General features: G+C 40.0%; 2 protein-coding genes across 4 annotated transcripts; both read right to left on the minus strand.

The window, feature by feature from the left end:
- Positions 1–215: 215 nt before the first annotated feature.
- On the minus strand, positions 216–7,511 carry LOC117498082 (E3 ubiquitin-protein ligase TRIM21-like). Of its 2 annotated transcripts, none has more exons than XM_034150148.1 (7): positions 7,387–7,511; positions 2,771–3,345; positions 2,538–2,633; positions 1,979–2,212; positions 1,676–1,820; positions 1,567–1,593; positions 216–1,471 (listed from the first exon to the last, which is right to left on the minus strand). In XM_034150148.1, the coding sequence occupies exons 2-7, from the start codon at positions 3,338–3,340 to the stop codon at positions 891–893; spliced, it is 1,653 nt and encodes a 550-aa protein (XP_034006039.1). In that variant the 5' UTR covers positions 3,341–3,345; positions 7,387–7,511; the 3' UTR covers positions 216–890. The 2 variants fall into 2 exon arrangements, with proteins under 2 accessions (XP_034006039.1, XP_034006038.1); XM_034150147.1 differs by having other exon boundaries at positions 2,771–3,342; positions 7,387–7,509.
- Positions 7,512–11,470: 3,959 nt separating this feature from the next.
- On the minus strand, positions 11,471–18,461 carry LOC117498085. Of its 2 annotated transcripts, XM_034150152.1 has the most exons (9): positions 17,790–18,461; positions 17,487–17,609; positions 16,720–16,812; positions 16,535–16,638; positions 16,322–16,430; positions 16,032–16,176; positions 13,859–13,922; positions 13,581–13,607; positions 11,471–12,188 (listed from the first exon to the last, which is right to left on the minus strand). In XM_034150152.1, the coding sequence occupies exons 1-9, from the start codon at positions 18,138–18,140 to the stop codon at positions 12,119–12,121; spliced, it is 1,086 nt and encodes a 361-aa protein (XP_034006043.1). In that variant the 5' UTR covers positions 18,141–18,461; the 3' UTR covers positions 11,471–12,118. The 2 variants fall into 2 exon arrangements, with proteins under 2 accessions (XP_034006043.1, XP_034006042.1); XM_034150151.1 differs by lacking the exon at positions 13,859–13,922.
- Between the last annotated feature and the right edge of the window lie 3,010 nt (positions 18,462–21,471).

A 21,471-nucleotide genomic window follows, 5' to 3' on the forward strand; every position in this document is an offset into this window, starting at 1 on the left:
CAATCGGCAACTTTAATAGTAACTACATATGTAAAAGAGATGTTGTGGAGTCAAAAGTAAAAACTGGCCTACTAAGTGTAGTGGATTCAAAGTAGCATAACATGAAAATAATCAAGTTGTGTAAAAGTAACTACATGTTTTACTTAAGTACAGTACTTGCATTGAAAATTTGACTGAAAGTACAAACAATTAAAATAGAAACTTGATTTGTTATCAATAGTTGATTTTTTATTTATGTAATAATTCCAAAATATGTTATTACAGTATATGTTGTAAATATTCAGGGTACATTGTATGAAGACACAGACTTGACATTTCCTGCCCAGTAAAATAACCCCCCCCTCCACCCAATTAAAGAAAGTAAATACAAAAAGAAGATATCATTGTTTGTAATTAAGTTGAATAACTCTTAAACTATAATTTATACCAATTTGGTCATACAACAGTGTTAAACCTTTGTATGCATTTAGCCTGTATAATGGCTGTATATGAACATGTCCCCATTCAGTAGCTCATAAAGCCAAGCTACTGGTATTAAGCTACAGCTTTGTTGAAGGTTGTATATAATAAAGTATGAAAAACATGAATATAGAAAATAAAGACACTCTCTTTCAATTACACCACCACCTACTACGCTACCCTAATGCTAATGGGAAATGTAGCTGAACTAGCATCCCCTAATATTGCATTACTATTCCCAAAGGCTTGTTTTCAGCACACTGTGTTGCTGACTCATCATTTATAGTTCCACCTACAATTTCACAAACCATTTTATAAATTCGAATCCTACAGATTCTTCACAACTCTGCTATTGATTAATTTTTGAAAATTCATCAAGCTTCAATGGGCAGGACTTACCAAACTCCCAGAAACACACAACATTTGAACTGCTAGTCTTGCACTTTCTTCACTTCATTGACATCCTTCTCACAATGTTTCACAGGAGAAATTATCAAAGGACCAGAGTTGTTCTCGTCGTGTTTTACATGAGGACTGAAATATGGGAAGAGCTCGTCACCGAACGAACACTCAGTAAATGAGTGGATGTGAGATTGGGCCTTGATATCGTAGAAGGACACAAGACCTTTCTCGTAGTCAACGAACACCCCAACTTTCTCAGGTTTCTTTTCCAGTGAAAGACGAACTGGCGGCGCTGTCAGGGCTGCGTACTTATCATCCTCGTAATGTACCGTGACCCAGTAACCGTTTTCTGGGTTCAGCAGGAGTTCTCCCTTGCGGTTTGCATCGCCCCTTGCCACACCGAGGTCCCACCCCGACTTGTTGGTGACCTCGACCTCCCAGAAAGACTTCCCAGAGGTCAACCTGTTGAGCCCCAGGATGCTGCCGAAAATATCAAACCTCTCCGGAGCATCATCCACTTCCTGTTCCTCCCCATCATCTTTCACTTCCTTCCCATCATCAGAAAGAACAAGGTGTCGGTGCGCGGTGGCTGGATCCAGCTTTACATCCACTGTTAACAACAAATTGGAGTTCATTGAAAGATCTGATCACAGAAGTGTATTATTGTAAAGGTATTGTCAGGAAAAAGCTGATCAAATCCCTTACCTGTAAACTTTGGAACTCTCTTAAGTTCTGTGAAGTAAATAAACCGTTTTAGATCAATTTAGTCAACATTTTAGATTTTAACATTCATGATCATGATTTAAACTTTTACCAATGGAGGTCAGCTTGTCCAGTTGCTGTTGAACTTGTTCCAACATGGCTATGGTGGTCTTTCTCATGGTGCCAAAAGACACTGATGTGTCAAGCTCTACCTTCGTCGAGTCTTTGAAGTCCAAGTCTTGAAGAGATGGGTAACTCTGAGACAAAGGAAGAGGAAGAATGTTGGGATTTACCAACAGACATACAGAGAATAAGATCAAATCATACAAGCCACATAGCTGGACTGTAGTTGTAGCTCCTCATAAGTAAACAAATGACCCCACTGTATTACACAAACAAGGTCCATTCCTCTCACCTGAAGGAAAAGGATGTGATCCTCAAGCGCAGATATATCGTCCAGCTCAGAGACCGCTTTCTCAAGTTCTCTAATCTCTTTTTCCAACTTCTCTCTGATGTATTCTGCATCTTTCTCCACAACCTCCCGTCTGTCCTTTAGTGGCTTAAGAGCCGCAGCTTGGGCTTCCTCCACAATGGCAATCACAGCTAGGAACACACCGTCAATATCCCACCACTCATTCTCCATTTGGTCCTGAAATGATTCAGGGTTAGGGTTAAAACTTATTTGGATTGCTTCAACACTGGTCACAGTTTAACTAAATCTGGAGAGAGCAATTCTGGCACAGGTTGGGTGTTTTAGATCTGTCCCAATAGCCTAGATGGGTAAGCTGTATATAAAGGTAAAGATGTCTAGCAACTGGCCCAAGTACCAGCATTTTAATTTGCAACATAACACTAAGTTTCCGCTTAAATGTCACTGTTTGGGAACTTGCTCAGCCAGTTTTGAAGACTGGTCTGATTGGTTTTCAATCCAAGTTAACACAAGGAAGCTAACATTTGTCTCTCTTGCAGCTTACCTTGCAGCTCTTAAGAGATGTATTAGTCTCATTCACTCGTGTTTTTCTCTTCTTAATCTTCTCTTGCAAGTCTGCCTTTGTGTTTTCAAGCTTGACCTGTAGTAAATACAAAAAAGCAAGTCAATACCTCAGCAAACCCTGCCTTTGTGTACCTTCTTAAAGTGTGTTTGAATATTGATTTGCACAACATGGATTCAAGCTAAAATACAGCGCTGTCAAGACTTTAAATTCACCTTCTTCTGGTCCCATTCGTGTTCAGTAGACACAACCTCCTCCTGATCTTCTTCCAAACAGCGTACACAAATGCATTTCTCCCTCTTTCTGCTGTACAGCTCCAAGGGCCGTCCATGCTTCAGACAGGCCCTCTCATCCAGGTTCTCGACAGGATGCACCAACTTGTGGCCCTTCAACCTTTCAGTTGAAGAATGATTCTCAAGGTGGGTCGAACAATACGACGCAAGGCACACAAGGCAGGACTTCGTAGCCTTGAGCTTTCGTTCTGTGCAAATGTCACAGGCCACTTCGCCGGGCGCTCCGGTGTACTTCTCAACGTCTTCCTCCGGGATCTTTTTCACCTGCTCGACAATGGTTCTCAGGACAATGTTCGACTCTGGGGTTTTCATCAGATGCTGCTTGCATAGTGGGCACGCTTGAACATTGAGGCTAAAGTTACGTTGCAAACATTTCTTACAAAAAGAGTGGCCACACGCTGTAGTGACGGGATCCTCAAATAGATCTAGGCAGATGGAGCATTGCAATTGCTTCTCCAGTGAGGGGGTAGGTGATGCTGCAGCGGAGGCCATATCTGCTTAAAGACAAAATCAAGAAGTTATTATAAGTATAATAAATCTCACTTCATTATTTAGTTGTTGGAATCTTTTTTTTGCTTCGTCCTCATACCTTGAATAATTAATAACTTAAGGCAAAGAGAGGTGTGTACATTTTATCCAACATTGGGTATTGTTGCCAGATGACAGGATAATCATACATGCAAAACCATAGCATACATGGAGATAAGTCCACATCACCCCCATTCTCACTCAACTACACTGGCTTCCTGTACGCTACCGTATTGAATACAAAAACCTTCTACTTACATATAAAGCTCTCCACAACCTTGCCCCCATCTACATCACCGACCTCCTTCAGGAGTACACCCCCTCCCGCACCCTCCGCTCTTCGTCCGTAGGACTTCTCACCATCCCAAGCTCTCGCCTCAGCACCATGGGTGCTCGAGCTTTCAGCTGCTCGGCTCCCAAACTCTGGAACTCCCTGCCACTACATATCCGACAGTCTGATTCCATAACAACATTCAAAACCAAACTCAAAACCCACCTGTTCAAACTGGCATTCTCATTATTAACTGCACCCTGTGTCCTTTTGTGTCCTTTTGTAGTCCATTTCCTGTTGTTTGTCTTGTTTTACCCCGGCTGACATTTCATTAAATCCACTGTTTTAATATTTCCCTATATTACTCTATGCCCTGTAAGTAGTCCTTGGGTGCTGTGAAAGGCGCCCCCCAAATAAAATGTATTATTATTATTATAAGAGTAACTTCATAGTATTTGCATCTAATTTTCCAGGCACTTATAGTCAAATCAGGCCTATATAGCTTGCATTAACCACACCCCGTATACCTGTTAGTACTAAAGTGAATGGGATTGAGCAACTTTTCATTTGTAAAAGGAACATTTGCTATTTGCTCTATATTTAACATGTTTGTTCTTGATTTATTCTATAAGTCTTGGCTTAATAAAAGCTACTAATTAACTCAAAGAGATTTAACACGCATATGAACCTCAAAAGGAGCATTACTCTACCATTTACCTACTTTTTAATCCTTGGTATGGTATGTATAATTTCCTGCTGATCCGTTGAGATTTTGAAATATTATAGCGGGAGGGTTTTATTATTGAGCAAAAGATCTACAAAACATTTTTAGAAAAGCCACTATAGCTTTTGATTAATTCCAATATCGACACCACTGCAGTTTAACTCTGTTGCATGCTGTCGTATCTTTGTTATAACTAATTATTGTAAGCATCATTCCTTTTCTGAACAGCAAGAACACATACAAAAACATTCTAATTGTACCTCAAAGGTATTACAGGTGACACCCTCTCTAGGTATATAAGCCTCATGTGTGTGGGTGTGTGGGCGTGTTAGATCACAATAGCAAAAAGCATCCGGACTTACGGAACAAACTATTGCAGTAAGATAAGACCCTGTCTAAAACACGGCAGGTGAACACACTGGAATTTAATTTTGCAAGTGCTTGACATCAGAGGTGGGACCAAGTCATTGTTTTGCAAGTCCGAGTCAAGTCTCAAGTCTTTGCGCTCAAGTCCGAGTCAAGTCTCAAGTCTTTGCGCTCAAGTCCAAGTCAAGTCTCAAGTCAGGATGGGCAAGTTCAAGTCAAGTCCAAGTCCTAAACTTTGACAAAACGAGTCTTAAACAAGTCATTATGTGCTTTTCAACAAATGTAATGACACCCATCAACAGAATAATACTTAATAATCAAACTGCTCTTTATTAGTCACATTAATCATTTAATAATCCATTTTCTCTCTGCTGGTAAAGTAACGTGTTTTCTTCTATTTTAAGAGGGATCAGTAAGGTAAGGCTACGGTGACGGTTTGATTCAGAAGGAGTTTAATGTATAAGATCCCTGATATTAAAGGTAGGGTAGGTAAGTTTGAGAAACCGGCTCGAGATACACTTTTTGTTATATTCCATGGAATGCTCTTAACATCCCGATAGCAATGAATATCTTAAGTGCTTTGACAAAAAATCCATTAAAAAATGTCATCTGTGGAAGCCGAAATACTGTAAAAAGTACGACCAATCATTTTAGCCGGCCCGGCTAAAATAACTGGATGGCCTACCTGCCTGTCAGCCTTCCATCTGTGCACAAACTTATCTCGTGCCCTCATTGGTCATGTGCGCGTTTGTGTGTGTTGGAGGGGCTCTGTAAGGAAGTGGCAGATTTTCTCCGGTTGTGTATTTTCAAATTCTAGCGATCTCGAGCCGGTTTCTCAAACTTACCTACCCCACCTTTAAGGTAACCAGAATGTTTATTTCCACTGTGTACAACATGTTATAAGGGACCCACAATCTATCTTTATGCAAGGGATAATGTGCAGCGAGGCGGTCTTTATGCAGAAAAAAACCTGAATCTACATCCCTCTGCAGGTGGTACTTTAAGTATATTTTGATGATAATACTTTTCTACTTTTACTTGAGTAACATGTTGAATGCAGGACTTTTTATTGTAACCGAGTATTCCTACACACAGGTACTTTTACTCAAGTACATGATCTGAACTTCTCCCACCTCTGGCAATAAATCCTGAGTGGTTACCAAAAAAAAACCCTGCTCTGAAGGCTATTTTCATTTTACAAATCCTGCACTCAGCTTTGCTTTCTCCAATATCATTGAAATGCAGCCAGATGCTGCTTCTTTTTTCGGTTTCCGCAAATTTCTTGACTTTTTCCGACGCGCTTGCATTTAAATCCGGCTCCCCGTGGCTCTGTAGCTGGCCTGTACCACTACACCTGCTGTCTTTGGAGCATCTGCCCCCCACCCTTCTTTCACATAATGGTATGATCCTAGTGTGTCCTCGCATATGATTGGCCGCATGGTGGCTCAGCAAAATAAAGTCCCGCCCCTGCCTGCATGGATTCTAGTGATGGGAATTATGGCTCTTTGAAGGGAGCCGGATCTTATGGCTCCGTTCCTTTCAAAGAGCCGTTCAAAAGAGCCGTTTTTTTAAAGGGGGCGGGGTTACTAGGTTTATCTGTGAAATACTCACCAGGATAATGATTGACTGTATTGCCAGACCTAATCTGCATTGTAAACATGACACAAGGTGGCGCCACATCCATGTCATCCATGTCAGTGAATGTACTTTGAATTTACCCTCTGTATGTGTTAAGTAAATAAAGTTGCCTTGCCTTGAATGAAATTCACGCAACTCTTAATATTAGATACTGTGTTTTTAAGTGGCGATGGAGATTATTTGTTGACCCTGCTTTAAAGGATATTTTGCCTTTACAAATGGTGCGCTTTATCACTGCCTGGGTTTTGGGTGAAGTGCATCCAAATGCTGCTGCGTTTTCGCGTTTGGCTCATTTTCCATCCGAAAAACACGTCGTCTACCTGTCCTGTTCCACTTGTTATGACTTCTCTCCCTCGCGTATTCCGTTAAGACCCACCCCATCTCACTCCTCGAGCTGAAACCTACCAATCAGAGTAGGGGCGGGTCTTCACAGAATACGTTTGGGGAACAAAATCAAGCTTTTTAAAAGGCGAGTGGATTTTGGCAGGCAGTGAGTGCGGACCAACGATTGAACGATAAAAAGAACGGCTCTCACCAAGTACGACTCGGTTCCCCTCGTTCGTACCAAAGAGCCGTTCAAAAGAATCGGCTCGTTCGCGACCGACACATCACTAATGGATTCACAGCAAGAGTTGCAGCGGCTGAAGATTCTCCTCCCCGACGGGAGTGTGCTCTTCTCCCGGCAGCTCGCGATCGGCGTGTTGGAGACCCCTGAATTAAATTATCAAGTCACCTCAAGTCAGAAGGCTCAAGTCCAAGTCAAGTCCCGAGTCATTGGTGTTCAAGTCCAAGTCGAGTCGCAAGTGTTTTGTGATTTTGTCAAGTCGAGTCCAAAGTCATCAAATTGGTCCAAGCCATGTGACTCGAGTCCACACCTCTGCTTGACATTGTATAGTAGTATCAGTAAAAAGGTTAACAGAACCTTAACATGATAATCTAACATTTTCTGGTACTACCTTTAAAACTAACCATTAATAGAAAGTAATTTGATGTAGTAGAGTGTGATATTACCTTTCAGCTATTGAAATGCTGTGTATCTCGTAGGTGTCTGTCTCTTTCTCTCTCCACTCCCAACTGGTGTGTGTGTGTGTGTGTGTGTGTGTGTGTGTGTGTGTGTGTGTGTGTGTGTGTGTGTGTCCTTCCTCTTGGCCATCCTTACTCTACTGCTAAGTTTCATTTCTGTTTAAAGGTTCTGCCAGCTACAGTACTTCCTTCTCTCATGTGGGTGTGAAAATGAGCAACCAAAACATCCGTTCGTCTGCTGAACACTGAGTTCCCTGTTTGGCAAGTGCAAATAACAGATCAAATATTGGACTTGCCTTTGAAAAAGTAAACGGTTTTAGTCTCTGAGGCTCAAGATTGACTGGTAGACTGAAAGTTATTCAATTCCATAAGGTTCATAATCAATGTTTTGAGGGAAAAGAGTAACAAAAGAAAAGCAGAGTGTTTTATTAATTTGCCCAAAGGAATATAAAAAAGGAAAGACATTAAACATTTTAACACTGAACGATTGCACTGCATTATCCACAAATCACATCATTCACCCAGACATAAATCACATTCAAACAATACAAGCTATTGTGTACACCCTGGATCAAGTTCAGTTCTTTTTTTGATGTTGTTTCCAAGGTTTTCTGATCTGTAGAAATAATTATTCATATTTTATTTGCTCAATATTCTTGTTTTAAAGAAAAGTGGGCTTAACATTTCAACAGGGAATACATTTAAATTAATCTGTTTAAACAAAATGTGGACATCATCGGAAATATGCTTATTAGCTTTTTGGTGGATAGTTAGGTAAGGAGATCAATACCATTGTCTCACATGTCTGTTAATTATGTCTATGACCATCAGCCAGTTAGCCTAGCTTAGCACAAGGACTGTAAACCCTGGGAAACAGCTAGCATGAGGGTGGGGGCATTAGCAACACATGATAAACATGTTAAATATTAAGCTGAAGAGATGATAATAGGTAGATTTCGTTACATTTTGTTTATTTATAGGCACACCTATCAGTGCTGGGAAGGAACAATACAATTACTAACAAAGCACTTATATACTAATAGGACTGGCTTATCTAAAGCTAGTTGAGTAGCACTTGAAATATTTTGGCTCTATGAAACGTGATTTACTTATATGGTTCTGTTTTCTTCTAGTTTGTATCTTCTTGTTCGAATGCACTTATTGTAAGTCGCTTTGGATAAAAGCGTCAGATAAATGCAATGTAATGTAATGTAAAAGGAGGGCTGTCCTGTTGGACTGTCATTTCCTGAACACTTATAAACTCAGGTACACCTGATAAAGCAGGTAATGTTTACACGTAAAAATGTAGCCGCAATGAAAAAAAAGGGCAACGAAAAAACAAGAGAATCTTAGTAATAATGCAACTACACACTATTCTCCTGAAGGAAGTAAAAAATGTTTATAGAATGATGTAATAATGAAAGAAAACTACTTTTGTCATGCATTGTGCTGTTGTGTAATCAGTTATGATATTGATTACACATTCATCCAAGCTCTATTGGTGCACATTTTTTATGTGAATTAACTATTCGCTATTGTCGTGTTCTTCTATTCCAGGAAAGACAAACAACTTATTTTTTTTTTTTTTATTTATTTTTTTTTTTATTCTACTAATTCATCCAAAAAAGAAAAAAGTATAATTCATACACACAAAGATAAACAAAATTAGTAGAAGCGGGAGGGCTGAAGCATATAGCTTATGGGAAGTTGCCCTCCCGTGAATCATCCTAATATAACATTGGCATTATTGCGTCAAAAACGTATAGAAATTAAGGAGTACAAAGAAATAAAGAAAAACTAGGAAAAAAAAAAATTGAAGTTAGGGAAAAAATTAATAAATGCATATATATATGAAAACTAGATATAAGGTCATTTTCTGCACATGTCAATAGCAGTTTCAAACAACTTCAAAGTTTAACTATTTATTAAAAGAGAGCAAAAGATATATTTCACTTGGCCAAGGACTCCGTCCGGTCCCAGAAATCACAGGCAGCAGAGCTGTAATCTGTAACTCTATTTCCGGAAAAAAGCATTGATCCTCGTGTGTGCATACATTTGTATTATTCAGGCCTCCGCCTGTACATTTATGATTGGTTGAGACTAGATGGGGAGGACCGTGGTTTAGACTGTGGCCTCCCTTGTTGGTGCACAGACTTAGACAAAGTCTCTTGGCAACACGAACTCCAATCAGCATTCGGCCGGCGTGTGAAGGTTCCCTCCTTACTCTAGTCGCTATCCTACGTAATTTGTTTTGCTGAAGCTGCTTTGCAATAGATATTGGGAATCTTCCATTATACTAGTTCCCAGTTATGCGTAGGCGAGGAGCTCACACACTGTTCAAGGCCAGGGCGATCTCCTGTTTTCAATAACTCTTTGTCTCAGTGTCTGCACCTGGCTTTTGCTACATTTCTAATACAAGCTAAAACTTTCTTCAATGACTTTTCCCTTCGTTTCGTATCCAACCCATCAGAACCTGGGATTGGTGATTGTGTCTATTTATTCCATAGTCATAGCCAGAGCCGGCCCTACCCATCAAGCGACATAAGCGGCCGCTTAGGGCCCCGCAGCCACTAAGGGCCCCCTAGCAAAAATTGAAAAAATAAAAATAAAGGAATTCTTTTTTTTTATCTCAGTAAACCGTTTTTTATCTCAGTACACCGTCGCCGTGATAAGTATGTTTAATTAATTTTGTTAATATGCCTAGATTGCCTACTCTCAAAGTCATGTATTATATGATTGAGTCAATCATATAATACATTAACCGTGCTTTACCTGAACCTCATCATGACACTAGAGAGGACGGCAGGATTGTAATTTCCCGTGTTCAGTGAATGCAACAGAGGCAAGGCACCAGACCAACCAGAGAGTTGAATGGAAATAAACATCTGTCTTATTGGCTGACAGGTACCTATCCTGTGAGCTGTGACAATGTTTAAAATAAACTGTCAGTCTCAGACTCAGAGTTTTTGAAGATGGACATAAGAACATTTGTTCTTAAAAAAGACGACAATTCTCAAGTGGTGGTTCACACAACAACCCCAGAGCCAGCACTTGAGCCAGGAGAGATTACAGCTACGTTGACGTTACTTTGAATCGCGGGGGTAAGCTAAACCGTTAGCAAGTAGCTATAGCTAGCCAGGTATATTAAATAAACACTTTGTCATACAATCTAAATGTAATGTTTTTTAGCGTTACCTGGTGATTTCAAAGAAAGCTATGTGGGAAATGTTGACTTACTGTTCGACATGAAGCTCGAAGCTACCTTACAGTACACAGTTGATCCTGAGTCCTGTCAGTTAAAGTGTTTCATAGTTAGCTTAGCTAACCACTGAAATATATGGATGTTATGTGACAGTATTTCTGAGAAAAAGTCAGCTGAAATGGTGGCATAGTTGCCACTGCTTTACGTGTCGACAGCATGTTTGAACGTATTTGCAGCAGTAAATGTGGCTGTTTGGCCACTGACGTTGCCATAACAACACCTGAATTTAAATGTGCAACCTCTTTTTGTGACAGATTTTTGCATGAAATTATAATTCTTCTGAATTATATTCCTATTGACAGCTAGTTTTTCTGTGAACATTATGAGATGGACAGCCAGAGAGAATAAATGAAAAACAGTTGTGAAATACTATATGACAAAACAAGAATACAGTTTAAAAGGGGAGTGATTTGTAAAATATCCATAGAGAAAAATCTGTTTACAGTTCTGTTTCATATGGGTGTTGAGAGATGTATCCATAGATCTCTTAATTGTGCTCTCAAAGTGCACCAGATTGATGCTTTTAACTTCAATATTTAAAAAAATATCTTCCCGGGGGAGCATGCCCCCGGACCCCCCTAGAGGAGGTGAGGACCCCCCTAGAGGATGTTAGGTCCACGGTGTTTACATGCTTATTTATACAATATGTGTGCTTATGCTAACATCATAAGACAAAAGTTGGTTCCGTGTTGTGAGAACGCGCTAGAGTGAGGGGGGCCCCCAAGCCAAAGCTCGCTGAGGGCCCCCAAAAGTCTAGGGCCGGCCCTGGTCATAGCAACATCTCATGAGCACAATAAGCATATCTTGTAATAATAAGAATCCGTCTTTTAATGTTATATAACAATAGACTCCACAGTGTCCTACTCTAAACAATACACATTCCTTGTTATAATGACCGATGGAAACACAGATTAAAGTAGCTTGAAGTTAAAAATTGTTTTTTTTGGATGCTATTCTGCTATTCTGCTCCTGCTAATGTTAGCTTAGTGTGTCTGTTAGCTTAAGATACACATGTCTGATAACAGAAATTCTCCATTCAGTTAAAATGTATAGTTAGAAACGAACAAGATATAATAAGTGTAACTTCAAAAATGTACCTGAAAACTGGAAGAGTCCATTTATGACAGCTAGCAGGAGATGACCACAATGCAGACTGATACCGAAAGGGATAGCCTATAACCCATTTGAAGTGACCGAAGTGAACAAACTGTTACTGATTATTCAAGGCTTAGGAAATTATTAAAATATCATTAAGGATAATGTAGGTACACACAGTAATCATTTTAAAAGTTTAAATTCAAACTATTTAACACATATAACTAATCGTAAACAATCTCAGATTCCCAGGCCAAATAAATAAACACAGCAGGTACTGAAGACATGACTAAAAAAAGAAAGTGGCGGCAAATAGATGTTACACTACCCAGTAACCCTTCTTTTTGGTAATTTCCTCCATCACTAACTGTCTTTCCATCGGGGGGAAGCACAAGGCACTGGTGGGCTGTGGTTGGGTCCAGCCTTACATCCACTGTGGTCGAGGAGATAAATAGAAATAGGGTCATCATGCACTTCATATGGATGACACAAACTACATGCTGATGATTTTAACTTTAACTTGTTAAATTAAAGTATAACTACTTCATAAAGAAAGCAAATATTAAGAAGAAGGTTTGAAAAGAATAAAGCTTTAACATGTATAACTTCCACAATATTGCTCTACGAATAGGACCAAATATTTTTTGTTAAAGGCCCATGTCATGGCCATTTCCACTGATCATAATTCCATTGTTGAGGTATACTAAAATAGATTTATACTGTGCATTTTTCCAAACTCACATTGGTTTCTCATACAGCATCTCTGTAAACTACGTGTATTCACTGAATTTCACTCTCTGCCTTTAACGGCTCATTGTAGCTCCAAAAGCTCCAGCCCCCACCCTCCCTGTGAGCACAGTGTGCTCTGATTGGTCGGGACGTTGTGAATCGCGCTGAGCTCCGTGGAGGTATTGTTTCCTTGTTTAGGATACATAACGAAACACAGCCAAACTCATCCTGAGCACACACAAACTCACAGCCGAAGTAAAAACAATAAGTGTGGCTTGATATTGAGTAAGAAAAAGGTTGACAAACGCTGTGAGAATGGGTCTGCAGAGAGAATTTCGCCACGATCCCAACTGTCTGTTATCAGCCTGCAGCCAGGGAGGAGAAATCAGCAGAGCTGCCTGTGTGTGAGGAAATCCGTGGATTGGTCAATTTGGACCAATCAGCGGGGGCTTAACGTAACGGCTCTGCGGACGTAACGTAACGGCTCCACGGATTGGTCCATTTGGTTCCGGGTAACGCATGACGTTAAGCTGTACCCAGAAGAAACATTGGACAATGACGTATCAGTGACGAATCTCCAACAAGGCGTTTTGGGGAGGTATTTTCTGTGTTAGAGTTTTACTCCCTACAGGGTGTACTTTGAGGGTTTTTGACTCTGCAGACCGTTTACATGCATAAAAACCTTCATAACACACAAGGGGACGGGTAATAACTGGAAAAGCATGACATGGGCTCTTTAATGTCACAGCTTGTTCATAGAACAAGTCCTCCCAAGAAAAAACACTGGTTCAGATAATGCCTCTAGTGAGTGGAGAGTTATGTGATCAAAAAGTCCAACTTTAAGACTGCAAAGAGTTTGTTTGTGGAAAATGTTTTTACCAAAAATGGAGGGGTATGCTCAGACATGGTCAGACATGAAATGCTCTCAACAAACAAATGCTGATGAAACTGAATTCAACCTTGACAGATCTGCTTAATATCTATATAGGATATTATCACTCCTCTCGCGAGTGCCTGGACGTGTTTTCTTTCAAACCTCGACCAGGTTTCAATGTTTAATTACTGCCATTTTCTCTTTATATTTTGGGTCACACACCTGCAAAGGTGAGAATCCTCTTGAGTTCTGTGGAGAGAGAAATAGTGTTAGATTTAAAAACATTACATTATATCAGGGGTACACAAACTTTTTTATTAAAGGTCCAGTTGTGAACTTTATACAAGGTCACTGGTGGAGAGGAGAAACGAAACTGAAATTAAGAAGCAGTTTCTTGGCGTTCTCTGCATGGGGCCCCCTTGAGGGGGTTTCCCCACATGTCGTTGCAGTAAATTAAAGGGTGTTTCATGTTGTCGTTGCTGTGGACCTTCTTAATCTACCTTCTTTGGGGGCCCCCTTCTGGTCCAAGTTCTTGCCTGCCTTGCCTGTCGGTAAACGGCGCCCCTGTATACACACACACATTCAATACATACATACAGTATGTCTATGGGCTCAGAACAGTCTCATAATACACACATGCACACATAAGGATTCATACTTGTATTTCATGATCCGCAAAAAGATTCACACTTGTATTTCCGGATCCACACTTGTGTTTTTCAATGCACACACAAATGTGTTCCGTTTCATATACATGTAAATAAAATACAAATACAAAAAAAAGTTTTACATATGTATTTTTGATCCTCACATATTTGTTTTCCGTTTAAAACCGCTGCACCTACAAACACAAACCGCTTTCTGTGCATGGATCGCTGTGCATTCGTGTGTGGGTTTTTTTAGACTCCCCTGACGGTCACCCGATTCATACTTGTAATTTGTTCTATCTATAGCCAATCAGATGTCTCCTCAATTCTAAGCCAATCACATGAGCGCGCCCCCACGAGGGTAGATTTCTTGCGTTCATGACGTAGCGCTTCATGTACGCATTTTGCGCTGTCCGGAGCTGACAGGTCCATGGAGCCTGCCTGCAGGCGCTAATCTCAGGACACTTCCACTCTCAGTACATTGCCACTTTCCGAGCAGGAAATGCACGCAAATACAAGCCTTTATATTATTAAGGTACAGTGCCTCTTTCCGAACCATTAATGAATGCTTGTGTACACAAAAACGGCAGGCAAAACCGTTTTAAATGTGTTTCCTGTATGGCGAATACAGCTGCTTTATTTATGTCTGTATGAAGTTGTTGTGAGTGTGGAGGGAGCAGCTACAGGTTAGCTTAGCCTAATCGATCAGTGCACTACGAAGCCAGTGCTAGACAGTGAACTGTCAACGGGGGGAGCCCCGCCGGTCATTATCGGCCGATATTCACTCTTAATAGTTTGATCGGTGCTCTCTATAAAGGCCGATCAGGAGAGCTGGATCTGATCGATATGGACATAAACGCGAGTGAAGTTTTAGCGAGCTGCATGAGAAACTGACGGGCTGTCAGGAGAGAGGGAGGGAGAGAGGAAAAAAGAGAGGATCCAGGTTACTCCCGTGTTATTAGCCATATCCGGTCATAGTCCGGTAATTACCTGCTAACGGAAACTCTGCTACACAATTCTTCTTCATCTTATTATTATTATTGAAACATGACCGGTAAGTTTCAAATTTGTCCGGTAAAATAAATTCTGTCCGCGGAAACCCTGCTCCGGACAGTGCAAAATGCGTATATGAAGTGTCATGAACGCAATAAATCATACCCTCGTGGGGACGCGCTCATGTGATTGGCTTAGAATGAAGGAGACATCTGATTGGCAAAAGATAGAAAAATTACAAGTACGAATCGGGTGACCGTCAGGGGAGTCTCAAAAAACCCACACACGAATGCACAGCGATCCATGCACAGAAAGCGGTTTGTGTTTGTAGGTGCAGCGGTTTTAAACGGAAAACAAATATGTGAGGATCAAAAATACATATGTAAAACTTTTTTCTGTATTTGGATTTTATTTACATGTATATGAAACGGAACACATTTGTGTGTGCATTGAAAAACACAAGTGTGGATCCGGAAATACAAGTGTGAATCCTTTTGCGGATCATGAAATACAAGTGTGAATCCTTTTGCGGATCATGAAATACAAGTGTGAATCCTTCTGTGTGCATGTGTGTATTATGAGACTGTTCTGAGCCCATATATGTCAAGGTAAACTTGCGGTTAACTTGCGGTCTGCTATGCGTGTCACGATCGTGCACACAAGTAAATATATATGCACGTTCATTCTCACAACGCGTCAGACACAAGACTCGCGTACATGATGATGTACATTAATTTATCAGAATCAGAATTTTTTTTTTTTTAATAATTTTTTGATTTTTTATAATGGGACACAGGGTTCGGTCCGGATTGATTTGCAGTTCGGTCCGGATCCGGACCTTGGTCCGGAGTTTGAGAAGCCCTGCATTATATGCAATAGGCAATGGATAGGTTTTTGCTTTAAAAGTAACGCCTGTAGAATAAGAAAAACATCTTCATTCAGATTGGTTCCCTATGATTCCTGTTTTATTATTTTACGAAACATAAAGAAAGCAATGGTGCTTGAGTTTTCATGTTTAATGTCAAGAACATACCAACAGAAGAGAGTTTTTCCAGTTCCTGGTGAATTTGTTCCATCATGCTCGATATTGTAGTTCTCAGTGACCCAAAGGAGAATGAAGTGTCAACAGTGACATTTTTCCAATCTCGAGATTCATCCAGGCCTGTTTTAGGAAGACCCTGTGGGATAAATGTCACATTCTCAGTATAAATCTTTTAGTGTCCCCTGGATCTGGATATTGTCCGTGCATACTGACATCTAGCATTATAGAGGCCAAATGACTTGTTTAATGATAGAAAAAGGCCAAAAGTTTGGATGTCTTACCTGCCAGTCGCCATTTTCTTCCCACTCATCAATGGTCTTAAAGATTTTGTCAATTTCATTCTGCAGCTTCTTGACCAGATCTTTTCCTTCTCTACTCACTCTCTGTATCCTAAAAATAACATACAGTAACAATAGGCAGTTTCATTTATTGATGACCTTAACATTGGTGCAGTTAATGTCATTAATCACTGCGATATTTACTGAGCCACACACCTCTCCTCCAGAGGTTGAAGGGCCTCCTGCCGAGAGTCCTCCACGACTTTCACCACCTCTGAGAAAACGCTGTTGATCTCCAGCCATTCGGCATCCAAGCCGCCCTGAAAAGAGTAACGGATGATGAGGATGTTGAAAAAAACCTTAATGAAAGGAGAAAATGTAAATAATCTGCTTCGGCTCACCATGCAGTCTTTTACAGATGATGTGACTTTAGAAATCTTCTGTTCTCTTGCCTGAATTTTCTGCTGTAAATTAGCCCTTATGTCCTGCCTCATCTTGAGTAAAGACACAAAGTACTTTTATTAGAATGCTATATAAGGCCAATAAAAGCTGAGGGGAGCATAACTTAAACCCATCCGAAGCTCACGGTACAATACCTTAAAACAACAAATATGCACCTGCTGGTGGCACTAGAAGATAGGAACTGGGAAACACCGATGGCCCAAGGATATAACATCTAGTGACCAGACATTTCTTGAATAGCAATTTGGCCAATGCATCTTGTAGATGTTTAAAAACGGTACCAGTAATCCTTGATATCATGGTACGAAAAGTGATGACTATGCTAAATTCTTTAAACAGGTATTCTTTCAAATGGCCAGTAGGGGGTGACAACAAAGGTTAGAAGCCTATGAGTTTGAAACAATTGAGCTACTGAGCAGCTTTCATATGAATACACGGCTCAAACACTGACTACTTTCACTTCTTATATACCAGATATAGCATTACATCAAAAGTCAAAGTTCTACCAAAGGCTGTAGGATTCTTCCTGTGGGCACCGTGGATATCAGTACCACATTTCATGGAGCTTCATTTGAGACTAGTTGAAATATTTAAGACCAGACCATAGTGGTGAACCAACAGACCTAACAATAGGCAAACATGTCACAAATAGAGCCACACTGCTAGGTTTATCCAATTAAACATTGTATAATTTAAAGTTAAGTACCTTTTGTAGTTTTTGAGCCTCCCTCTCTTTCTCCATCTCCTTCTCCGTCTCCCTTTCTCTCTCCCTCTCCTTTAATTGGAAGGCAATTGAAGTTGTTGGAAGTTCCCAGTACAACTGCTCCACCTAAAGGAAGAAGGCACTTAGTGCAAGCTAGACCCAAAGATAGTATACATTTCAGGCTGCAATGGATCTATTAAAGAAGGTACATTTATAAGCGTTACAACAAGGAATTCTCTAAACTCCATCAATCAGGTAGGATGTACTCTCCAGCGGGACATTAAAATAAAATGAGACCTGTTGTACCTGCTGTGCACCGGTGGAGAAATCGAGTGCTCTACGAACGTTGTTGGTGTTTTGATGAGTTTTGCTGTGTTGGGGGGGAGTCAAAGTTTTGTCTATTTTGATTGAAGGTCCACTGTCAGCATTTGTATACTTGTAACCTTTGAATCTGAATTGTTCACTCTCAGGGATACTCATTCCCTTCAATGCGCATCCCATCTTCCCCTGGTGAATCCCCGGTAGGTGGTGACGTTGGACCATCCGCAGTGGCAAATCTGCATGCTCTTGTCTGATGTGCTGGTTATCTTTAGAGGTCACACACATAAACAAAGCACTTACTCCACATTTATAGAAGCAACAATTGCTTCTCAACATCTTCAGGAACAATGTAAAGCTAAGCTGACATGATAATTATTCTCACGGTCCACAATAGTGTAATTCGTAATTGTGGTTTGAACCAAGACATCGTGTTTGTCATTATTTTTTACTAAAAGTCAAAGTTTATTCGTTTTTATAATGTATAGGAACTCATAATCTATACATTTACAGATGTAATGTAATTTGGTGATCCGATTTGTTCCCTCTCAGGGATATCCATTCCCCTCGGTATGCATCCCATCTTCCCCTGGTGAATCCTCAGACCCCGGTAGGTGGTGACTTTGGACCATCCGCATGCTGGGCAAACCTGCATGCTGGACATCTGTAGAGGTCACACACAGACATTAGGAAAGGACGTGCTCCTCATAGAAGCAACACATGCCACCCAAGATGTTCAGAGTCCACAGGAGGCCTCTGCTTTGTATTTATTAACACTTATTTGCATTTTAGGCAAATCACCTTTTTCCTTAGATTGAAAGTAAATAAAGATTTCTTAATTGTTATGGGGACATTTGAAGAACATGTCCCCAAATTGGGATATTAAAACCCAATTTTAATATCTTAATTGTCACCAGATGAGTCCCCAAAAGTCATTATTGATGTGATTAAAGATGTGTAGGACTGAGATTAGACAGTGATTAGTCGCCCTCTGGAGGTACTCTACAGTACTTCGTGTTCAATTGACTAATTCTTGTAAAAAACATGTATAAGTAATCTAAAATAGCGAAGATACAGCATATAAGGGATAATTATCTATTAGTATGTAGAAAGAGAGAGAGAGAGAGAGAGAGAGAGAGAGAGAGAGAGAGAGAGAGAGAGAGAGAGAGAGAGAGAGAGAGAGACTGAGTCTGCAATGTATTATATGAATTAAAATGAATCTGTATTCCTTGTAAAAAACACAAATAAAAACATGTTCTTGCTGTTCAAATTCTTAGCAGTTTGTTTGTGTATGTATTTGTGTATAGATGTTACAACTATACAGAGCTTTGGCAATACTGTACTGTATACAGGGGTTAAATGGCACACGTTCACTAAGCCGAAAAAAAACTATATCCGGTCACAGAGCTCTGCTATTTTAAAGTAAAGTCAACACATATTGAGCCTAAATATAGTCTATATTAATAAGAACGAGAAAAGTTTTAACATATATCGTTTATGACAAACATATGAGAAATGTGCGAGGGTGATGATGACGTCAGAGCATCGTCCTATGTGCCGGGGCTTAGCCAATTTAACCCCTGGTTATGTAACTATGGTCATGCTAATCAAGCTATTGAATTGAATTGAATTGAGAGAGCGAGATAGAGAGAGAGAATTGCAGCGTGTCTGTGAGCGAGCAGCCCCCCGCACACAGACGAGAGAGCAGGGCCGGTTCTAACCAATTTGCTGCCCTAGGCGAGATTTTAGCTGGCGACCCAGTATTGTATAAACATGTTTTAATTGGGGTGTGGACGTCCCATCCTCTAGGGGGGTCTGGGGGTATGCCCCCCCCGGAAAGAAATGTTTGAACATTTTAAAGTAAAATGCTTCAATCTGGTGCACTTTGAGCACACAATTACTATTGATTAGATCCAGGGGGTACAACTCTAAACACCCATATGAAAAAGATCTGTTTACATTTTAATAACCAAATAAGTGTATGAACATAACCAACAACCTACCATAGCTAATAACAAATAAATGTAAGTTATTTTATTTTTGTTGTTCATTCATATCTTATTTTACCTAGAGTTAATGTTTATTTATGCATATTTTTTTATCTCTCCAGTTTTAAACGATATTTTTGGTTTACTGTCCTATAGTATACATTGAAATTATTTCAAACCTGTTTATCCCAATAATTATAAAGGAGTGCCTTGGAAATATTTGTTTACATAAATTGCATTTATCTCTCTCGCTCGCTCCCACGCCCACTTTGGCTGTGAGCTGCGGACGCCTGATAAGCCAACACCCCCCACTTTCATCACTTACAGCGCCCATCGCCTGATAAGCCATTGGCCATTGGCTTATCAGGCGATGGGCGCTGTAAGTGATGAAAGTGTGGGGTGTTGGCCGCGGACGCCTGATAAGCCAACAGTGTTGGCTGTAAGTGATGAAAGTGGGGGCCAACATACCCCACTTTCATCACTTACAGCGCCCATCGTCTAGGGCAAATGAAAAGTGTAACCAGGGTGAAAAGGTTATATTTACTTAATTATGAATATTGTACATCAAGGCCGAAAATTAGGATGAGCGGGCAAAGCGGCAACAGTCAAAAAGGTGTTTTTCACTCCCAGAGCTGCCAGCGCAGCGCCCCCCCCCAGATATGGCGCCCTAGGCGAAAAGATCAGTGGTGGAAGTAACTAAGAATGTACTTAAGTGTAGGCTACTTAAGTAAGATTTTGAGGTTGCACTTGAGTTTTTAAATTGTACTTCTACTCCTCTACAATTTAGAGGTAAATGGTGTACTTTAACTTCACTAAACATTTTTAATACCTTTAGCTTCTTTACAGATGTGGATAAATGATGTGAAATATAATATACACTTAAATCAGACTTTAGTTACACCTGGAGTAAATTCACAACCCTGCAGTATACAAAGTTATTAAAACTAGCTGCACCTTTACCAGCTTTCATAACACTTTAATGCATCAATAATTATAATCAAAACATATGATATATTATTCTGAAATGAAATCTGCATTATGAGTACTTTTACTTCAGATTAGCTGTCAAGCTGCATTTTACCTTGTCTCTCTCTCCTCGCGATCCACTGAGTGATCTGTCTCTCGGTCTCTCCTCCTATATGTTTATTTTGAACTGTTTCAGTTTCGTTTCTGACAAAAAAAAAATACGCATTCCCTAAAATCCCACCACCTGCACACGATATCCTGTGTAACAACACCTTAAAAAAAAGAAGAGGAAACTAATCTCTTTTTCATTTCCTGTGCATCTAATAAAATAAGTGGCCTTTTGCCGTAGCAAAGAGCTAACACACAATTAATACATCTGATGTTTTTCTGAATTTATTTAAACATGCATAATGTTCATTAGTACCCAGAGGTGGAAGAAGTACTTGGATTATTGACATAAGTAAAAGTTAAAGTCCTCCATTCAAAATGATACTTAAGTAAATAACTATTAGCACCAGTGGCGGCCGGTCCATAGGGGCGCTAGGGGCGCCGCCCCACCTCTTCCCATATTAAAAAATAAAAATAAAAATAAAAATAAAAATAAAAAATATATTTTAAAAAATATATATATGAACAAGGTAAATATTATATAATTGGTATCAGTAAAATGTATAATCTACAATAAAATCTCGTTTAAAATTGTGTTACGATGTCTA

The sequence above is a fragment of the Trematomus bernacchii genome, unplaced genomic scaffold, assembly GCF_902827165.1.
Source record: "Trematomus bernacchii unplaced genomic scaffold, fTreBer1.1, whole genome shotgun sequence".
Classification (NCBI taxonomy): Eukaryota; Metazoa; Chordata; class Actinopteri; order Perciformes; family Nototheniidae; genus Trematomus; species Trematomus bernacchii.